At 37.0% G+C, this 9,329-nt stretch overlaps 1 protein-coding gene across 34 annotated transcripts in view; it reads left to right on the top strand.

Moving 5' to 3' along the window:
• Positions 1-2,543: 2,543 nt before the first annotated feature.
• EBF3 (EBF transcription factor 3) overlaps positions 2,544-9,329 on the top strand; it is a 192,478-nt gene continuing 185,692 nt past the window's right edge. For 18 of the 34 annotated variants that reach the window (XM_077258403.1, XM_077258414.1, XM_077258394.1 and 15 more), the window contains exons 1-4: positions 2,544-3,362; positions 3,593-3,749; positions 5,746-5,809; positions 6,315-6,370. In XM_077258403.1, the coding sequence (XP_077114518.1) occupies positions 3,229-3,362; positions 3,593-3,749; positions 5,746-5,809; positions 6,315-6,370 (411 nt within the window). In that variant the 5' untranslated portion in view covers positions 2,544-3,228. The remainder of the gene's footprint in view (positions 3,363-3,592; positions 3,750-5,745; positions 5,810-6,314; positions 6,371-9,329) is intronic. The other 16 variants (XM_077258408.1, XM_077258415.1, XM_077258398.1 and 13 more) reach the window with 1 other exon arrangement.

Below are 9,329 nucleotides of genomic sequence, written 5' to 3'. Positions count from 1 at the left end.
CTGCATTGATTTTTTTTTCTGATTAGTTATTATTTTTGTCTCTTCTGCCTTTGCTTTCGATGATGACAATTATTCTCAATTGATTTCACTTTGTTTTCTTTTATTTATTTATTTTTATATTTCGGAAAAGGAAACCTCCAAGTCTTTCCCCCCTTTCTGCATAGTTTTTTTTTCCCATAGACTTTGATTTAAGGTTATTAACATTCTATAGACAGTGGCATCTTTAATATGGGGCGATTTCTTCTAAGGACTAATCTCATTACTCTCAAATAGTCATAAAATATGATTTTATTATACTTAGGTATTTAATTAGACGGCAGCTATGTAATGGATTTCTGCGATCGGTCTGCAGCAATAGCTTTGATAATTCACTTATCTTTGGCAATAGTCATTAACCCCCCAACACCAGCAAAATAGATTGTGTCTGAATACATCCCCCTGGTCCTGGCAAAGGGGGCTCCCTCGACACTGCACTGGGGGCTTCAATCCTCACCCATTCATTATTAAAAGATTACAGCACCTTCCTTCCCACTCTGACAATTGTCCACCAGTGCTACCTGCTACCTTCTATAGCTTCTCAGATCATCATTAATATTAGTTATTTATTATTACATAGTGATCATTATAATATAAACTAATATAATCATTATAATAATACAAGTCTATCCCACATTTGATGGACAATTTCTCTTCCCCGGCCATCCCAGCCTGCACATCCCTGACATCCTATGTGCCCTGGATTCCTAGAAATGTAGCAGTGGGTCCCTGTAGAAAGTAATGGGGTCCCTTCCTCCCTATAAATGACAGGGACTGCACGCAGCACCATCCGCTTCTCTCTTCTATCTTCTCCCCCATCTTTATTGGTATTAATTACACTTAGGTGTTAGAAAACATTCCCCACATGTTGTCACCAGTGCACCAGGCAGCAACTAGGACTCCGATCTGCCCTGATGAGAACTTCTGCTGCACAGAGAACCAGGCGCTGAGAAAACTCCATTTAACATCATTTCCCCTTCATTTTTATCCTTATTCTATGGAGCAAAGGAATATGGAAAGGGGGATAGGGGGGGATCAGTGGTGAACAATAAATCATTCCAAGTGGAAACAGGATCTGACAAGAGCCAGGGTGGGAGTTTATGCACTTAACATATTGCAGCCCATGGTGATAATTATTACAGCGCTGCACTAGTGCTTGGATCGATTGCTCTAATATATAAGTGTGTGCAATATATATATATATATATATATATATATATATATATATATATATATATATATATATATATATATATGTGTGTGTGTGTAATACATGTAATATATGTATATATGTTATATGTGTGTATCATATATATGTAATATATGTATGTATATTATATATATGTGCAATATATGTAAGTGTGTATTATAAATGTAATACATGTGATATATATTTGTAACATGTGTGTATATGTAAATTACCTTAATACTGATAGAAATATGAGATCTGTGCAGTCTCTTGTGAGTGATGTTAATATGTATATATATATGTATATATATATATATATATATATATATATGATATATATATATCAACTTGCAGCTGTGTCTGTGCAAATTATGTGTTATCAGACTGATAATATCTGTGAAAATCCTGATGGTGAATATTTACACTCCCTTCTCATTTTCTCCCTCTCCTGTTACATATATATATCTACATATATATATATATATATATATATATATATATATATATATGTATATATATATACATATAACAGGAGAGGGAGAAAATAAGAATATATATGTAACAAGCAGTTGAATGTAGATATGTGTAATTTTTGCACTGGTGCAATTATAATTATAAAGGAAATTTACTTTTTGTCAATTAAGATAATGTTCTACATTAAATAGTTTCTGTGTCTGTGGTAATGAACACGTAGAGGTGTATATAGAGATAGGTTTAGAAATATATACATCAGTGTATTAAATGGACTATATATATATATATATATATATATATATGTATGAATATGAATATATAATATATATATATATATATATATATATATATATATATATATATATATATATATATATATATATATATATATATATATATATATATATATATATATATATATATATAGTAGTGTATTAAAGGGACTGTGTCTGGCATCATTTGTTTCCTTCCAGATGTATTTGGCTGAATGATAACTTCTATATATAAAATAGATCAGCCCGTGCAGTGTGAGCAGATTGATCTGGTGATCGGTGCAGGCAGCAGCAGAGTGATCTGGTGATCGGGTGAGCGGTGCAGGCAGCAGCAGAGTGATCGGGTGATCGGGTGAGCGGTGCAGGCAGCAGCAGGGTGATCGGGTGATCGGGGGAGCGGTGCAGGCAGCAGGCACTCAGCACTGGAGAAGCAGAGCTGCTCTGTGTGCACAGTCCAGGCGGCAGGAGGAGGAGGAGGAGGAGGAGGAGGATTTGGAGGAGGAGGCGGCTTTCAGCCATATTTGGCCATAGTCCTGCCCCGCTCACGTCAGCCGCTGACAGTGCTGCTCCCGGGGGTTTAGAGTTTTGGCTCCCGGGAAAGGTTCCAGTCCTGGGGGAGAGAGGGCTGAGTTTTGTTGCTTCCATCCATCGTGCAGGACGCCGAGGCCCCTCATCCAGCTCTCTCCTGTGAGCAGCAGCCTCATGTCTCAGTTTATTTGTCTTTTGGAGCAGGAGATCGCTGCCAGAAGTGGTCGATTCAGCAGTGTCCTGAAGCTTTTTTGATGCTGTTTTGTTGCTGGAGATGATGACACCACATTGAGAAGCTTCAACCAACAAGCCACAAAAAACGATATTTATCCTCGCTCTCTCTGCCTCGCCAGTGCAAGCTCCTAGTGGTCCTTTATTATTATTATCCCGTATCCATCACACAGCTGAACTCCAGCACAACTCCAACTCCTGGAAGCAGCTCCAAGTGCTCTGCAAATTGTGACTATTGTGCCAGAAACAGCAAAAAAAGAAGCAAAAAAAGGACTTCAACTTGGGTCTACCCTACTGATCCTGGGGAGTAAAGTCATCATCATCAAGGAGAACATCAGCCGCGGAAAAGCAAGGAGAAGACGAGAAGGAAGGAGAAGAAGACCTGGGACATTTCCTTCTTTTTTTTTTTTTCTTAATTTTCATTTTTTTATTATTATTTTGTATTTTTTGAACCTTCATTTTGATAGGAGCTAATTGTTGCCCAAAAATTCAGTTTTAATGTTTGGGATTCAGGAAAATATACCAAGAGGTGGGACCACCATGAAAGAGGAACCGCTGGGAGGTGGGATGAATCCAGTCCGATCATGGATGCATACAGCAGGGGTAGTGGATGCTAATACAGCCGCCCAAAGGTATGTGTCTGCCAAATGATGGTGGGTTTTATTTGTCATCCCCCCTCAATGGTCTGTATCAGTGACAATCTCCCTGTGTCTGGTTACACGAGCCTCCAGTGTGGTGGTGGTGGTGGTGGTGGCACATGTCCTCCTGCCTGGCTGCTCCTCGCATCATGCCCCTCTCCATGTGCCAGGCTGGGCTCAGCTGCCCTCCTCTCACCCGGCCCTTCTCTCCTTTCCTCCCGCAGTGGTGTGGGGCTTGCTCGGGCACATTTCGAGAAGCAGCCGCCTTCCAACCTCAGGAAGTCCAATTTTTTCCACTTCGTGCTGGCTCTCTACGACAGGCAGGGACAGCCGGTGGAAATTGAGAGGACAGCCTTTGTGGACTTTGTGGAGAAGGATAAAGTAAGTTTCTGCATAGAACACATTTATCACACATTACTGCATAGCATGGAATTCATACATAATCATCACCCCAATATAATTAATCGCAATTAATAGAATATATTGAATATCACCATGCAGTAAATTAACATATATTAAACTTCAACCCCTTATATAGAATATTGTATATTAAATATCTACCCTCTAAATTTAATACATCATTTTGATTATATCTCCCGTATTCTTAGACTATTGGTAACATAATATATGGCATTGATCATCACTCATATGTGTAATGTAATATATTGATTATATTACCCCATGCATATAGCATAATACATAGATCATCACCACTGTATATAATAATATATTGATCATTACCCCTATAAATATCATAACACAATGTTCATTACCCCTGTATATAATAATATATTGATCATTACCCCTATTAAATATCATAGTACATTGATCACTACCCCTGTATATAATAATATATTGATCATTACACCTATATATAATAATATCTTGATCATTGCCCCTATAAATATCATAATACATTGATCACTACCCCTGTATATAATAATATATTGATCAGTACACCTATATATAATAATATCTTGATCATTATCCCTGCATATAATAGTATATTGATCATTGCCCCTATATATAATAATATATTGAACATTACCCCTATATATAATAATACATTGATAATTACCCCTATAGATCACAATACATTGATCATTATCCATGTGTATAATAATATATTGATCATTATCCCTATAAATAATAATATATAGATCATTACAGCCTATATATTATAATATATTTATCATTATCCCCTATATATATAATATATTGATCATTACCTCCCATATATAATAACATAATGATAATTACCTATATATATCATTACCACCTATATATAATACATTGATCATTACTCCTATATATAATATATTGATTATTACCTCCCATATCTGTTACAAAATATTGATAATTACCCCTATATATTTTATAACATATCGATCATTACCCCCTATATGTATTAAAATATATTCATCATCACTCTGTATATGTAAAATAACAATGAACCCCCTTTGAATAACTTATGTATACTGATCATGATTAAAAGATTAAAAATATTTTCTTTTAAGTGTCCAATAAAACTTGTATTACCCCATAACATGTGCATGAAATTTATTTAAAATACATTTATTTACCAACTCCCCTATACAAACAATGTAATGAAAGTGTATGCCATTAATATCCTTAGATTAAAAATGATATAATAATAATCTGTCCAGAAATATCAACGTTATCCCCCTATCTCTATTTAAAAGTTATACTTTGTATCACTTCTTTGCGTATTTATAAACATAAGTTAATAACATTCTGATAAAATATCCTCAAACTGGAAAAAAAAAGATATAAACTGCTGATAAAAAAATTATTTTGACCCCCCCCCCCCCAAGTATTACTGTACTTAGTATATATTCCATATATGTCACACATTACTTCCCTTACAATAAATGCATGGAAATAATACTATTCCGGGTGATAAATGGAAATGTTATCTTTCAATTTTGGAGTAAAACTTATCACCCTGAATGGACATTAATATAATCGGCCTATTGTGTTGCCTAGGCTTAGGATAGATTTAATCACCCCATTCACTGTGCACAAAAAATAATCTATACCCAAAATTTTATTTTAATTATTTTTTTTGTAATATTTTCAAAATTAACTCTAAGTGTCTTGCAGACACAAAAGCATCACCACGTGTATATCTGCCCCCTTTGCTAATCAATTAGAAACTTATAATGACATATGGATGGATTTAGGAGCTCTGAGGATCCCATTATATTTTGCCCCTGACACCTGAGCACCAGGAGCAGGGAGTGTAAACTCTGGGAACCCAAGACCCCAGACACTGAGAATTATGTCACCAGGAAAGGGAAAAAATGTGATTATGTGATTATTGTTGCACAAAGTAACACTCTGCTATTATTTCCAGGAGCCTAACAGTGAAAAAACTAACAATGGGATTCACTACAAACTGCAGTTGTTATATAGTAATGGTAAGTGCTTATTAGTGCATCTATAGTCACCATTTTAACAGAGAAAAATATTCAATATTTCGAAACTTTCACAGTAGCAAATGAAGACCTTTTCCATTTGTAACTGTCATTAAATATAATTGTTATATCTAACATTTCTAGAATGTAATGAAGCCAACAAGTTCTTAATCACACCTATCCATAGTCAATCTGCCGCACAGGGCATGAACTTTCTATAATATTTGTGTTAAGATAAATGCAAAGGAATACGATAAAAAAAAGAATAACAAAAATGGTAAAACAGAATAAATAAACCATTAATATGAAAGGTAAAATAATCAAATAGATTAAAATAATATAAGAAATACAATATATATTCCCAGTATGTATGGGTTTTTTTTTCTGGACAAATCATAATACTAATAATATTGGCTATGATTACTGATGATGAACTTCATGTCATAATTATATATCATAATAATTATAATAATAGACAACTTATATATATTTTTTTTTCCCTACACAGGAGTTAGAACTGAACAAGATTTATACGTTCGGCTAATAGATTCAATGACCAAACAGGTGAGGAGATTTAGTTTCATTGCAAGGAGTGAAAAGTTTGTATCTGATATATACTTAATTTTTAATATAGTGATTTATGAAGAATCTGCAGCCTCTATCTATCTATCTATCTATCTATCTATCTATCTATCTATCTATCTATCTATCTATCTATCTATCTATCTATAATAATTCATTTTGCATTGTATAGATCCCCATGTTATTATTATATATGTAGTAGGGTGAGAAGGCAGCTTGTTCCTATCTGCTCTCTCTTCACCTCTTAGTCCCCCATCTCCATAATTCAAGCTCCAAGCTCCAGGGGTCACCAGAACCCGTCCATTCCCTGCCTCCATCACCCAGACCCTGTCACAGCTTGTAAATAACATAATTACACCTAGGTGCTTATTAAATAATTTAACCTGTCGTGTACAACTTCCCTGATAAGAACTAGAGGTTATCAATAAAATCCACAGCAATTATAAGGAGGGACAACACAGTGGAATTAATTCAATAGTCCAATGCCCTATCTCTATCCATCTTTCTATCTATCTATCTATCTATCTATCTATCTATCTATCTATCTATCATCTATCTATTATCTATCTATCTATCTATCTATCTATCTATCTATCTATCTATCTATTATCTATCTATCTATCTATCTATCTATCATCTTTTTATCTATCTATCTATCTATTATCTATCATCTATCATCTATCTATCTATCTATCCATCTATCTATCTATCTATCTATCTATCTATCTATCATCTACCTATTTATCTCTAAATATATTTACAAATAACTTTTATATATATCTTTTATAATAATATATATATATATATATATATATATATATATATATATATATATATATATATATATATATATATATATATATATATATATATATTGCAAAAATATTAACGCGCAGGCAAAAGAACAAACTTGTTGTTTGTGTTGTCTTCTTAGCCCAGTTAATTTCGGATTTGTCACTGATGCCACTTGAGTCCCCTCCTAAGGAGGAGATGAAGTGACAGGCAGCAGGCAGGGGGACAGTGGACCCTTGAGCACTGCTATCAATGCTCTACACAGGACTCCATTCATTCTGGAGCCCTCTCCACTTGACAATGTCCCTTTTATTTCCTTTTGTATATAAACAGCTAAATGTTTTCGGAAATCGCTGCTGACTAATTAAGAGGACGATGAAGCTGATGAATAAGTTTTAGTGCAAAAAAAAAACAAAAAAACAAAACAAAAATAAAAGAAACAGCCAAACAGGGTCAGTGATGTAAGTCCCTATTTATTGTGCATTTAGCTGGTGGCATGTGAGCAGAGCCTGGAATCCAGGGCATTTCATCTCCTCATAGCCCAGTAACTGATCAAAGAGTCAATGGTGCTGAACCGACAGTTTATGGATTCCTGTTTGTGCTACATAACCAAAAATAAATCATTTCTAAATACTAGGAGAGGGAGACAATCAGCACCAGTCCTATAGCAATGCCTGGATCCACAGCCATGTGCAGGGAGCCATCAGTGTTGTGTCTGGTTTGCAAACACTGGCTGTTATTAAAGCTGTTCTGTCCTGTTATTACTATTATTCCTGCACATATGTATCTTCTGCGCCTCCAACAGTGCAGGGAACAGGCGAGGATACAATCCTATGGTGCCATCTAATACTATGGGGGCAGTTATAATGGGGTTAGATCACTACTACCCCTCCTATTATTAATGCATATTTCTATAGGATAGGGATTTGCAGAGTTTACAACTCCAGTAGGTACAAATGAACGATCTAATATCTAAAAAAACACTAAACAAATGCCCTGGAGTCTTCCCATAACTAATCCTACTGTAAATGTGATAATTGGACATTATACAGATATAGAAATGGCCGAATAATAGTTTTGCGCACAAGAGTCAAGAAAGTTAAAATCCAATTATTATCTCAATAAGGTACTGAGATAAAGGGACTTCTAAATCTTCTTAAGCAGCAGGTCCCTTTTGCATTTTTTTTTTATTATTGTACTTTTTAGGAAAAAAAAAGTCAAAATGGAGAGACAGGGTGTGCAGATGTGTTTGGGTCATAGGTTTGGATGGGTGAGAGGCTCCTGCTCAGGAGTGGATGGGGGGCTCCATGTGTTCAGGATTAGGTCTGTGATTCCCCCTAGTCTGGGACACCATTGATCCAGATGATTTTGGTTAGTGGGACCAGGGCGCAGGAGTGATGAGACCCAGATGGGTGAGGAGAGGATCCTGGAGGAGATGCTGTGTGGGGCCCCTGGAGGAGATGCTGTGTGGGGCCCCTGGAGGAGATGCTGTGTGGGGCCCCTGGAGGAGATGTTGTGTGGGGCCCCTGGAGCCTCCGGATTACAGGAGCTGGCTCTGTGTCCATGGTGTGTGACCAGCTATGGAGACACGGCCCCGGGGTAGCGCAGGGTGGCGCACTGGTCTTTTTGGATAACGCTTCTCCTATGGCACCAAGCCCGGCTTAGGAGTTGGCTCATCCATGGCTGGCAGTGAAGTAGCGTCTCCGAGCCGGGCTGTGTGACACCGAGCCCCGGAGGAAGCGGCTCCGCGGCCCCTCCACCCTCCAGCGCTCCCCGGTCCCTCTCCGTCCGCACCTCCAGCCCCGCCATCTGTCACAGCCTCTGCTCACAGCCCGCTCAGCCGTGCGCCGCACTCTGCCTTTTTACCAAAGAAAAATCATTGTTAGCACAGTACTTTCCAAACAAACAGCAGATTGTCCATTAGCGCCGGCTCCTAATATCATCCGGCGATCCGCAGCAGATTGTGCGCAGCCAGACGCGGACTGCAGGCGGAGGAGCCGCACCGTCCCGAGCGGGGACCCGGGGGCTACGAGGGGCTACTCTAGTTTAGTTTTGGAAGGAGATCCAGTTATCTATGATTTCTTTTCTAGCTGCAATAAAAATATTTAATTTAGTATTCAGTCATGTAAAACCGCAGAACACAAAGCAA

The sequence above is a fragment of the Ranitomeya variabilis genome, chromosome 4, assembly GCF_051348905.1.
Source record: "Ranitomeya variabilis isolate aRanVar5 chromosome 4, aRanVar5.hap1, whole genome shotgun sequence".
NCBI classification, from domain to species: Eukaryota; Metazoa; Chordata; class Amphibia; order Anura; family Dendrobatidae; genus Ranitomeya; species Ranitomeya variabilis.
The sequence above is the reverse complement of the archived record's forward strand: the minus strand, read 5'-3'. Positions and strand labels throughout refer to the sequence as shown.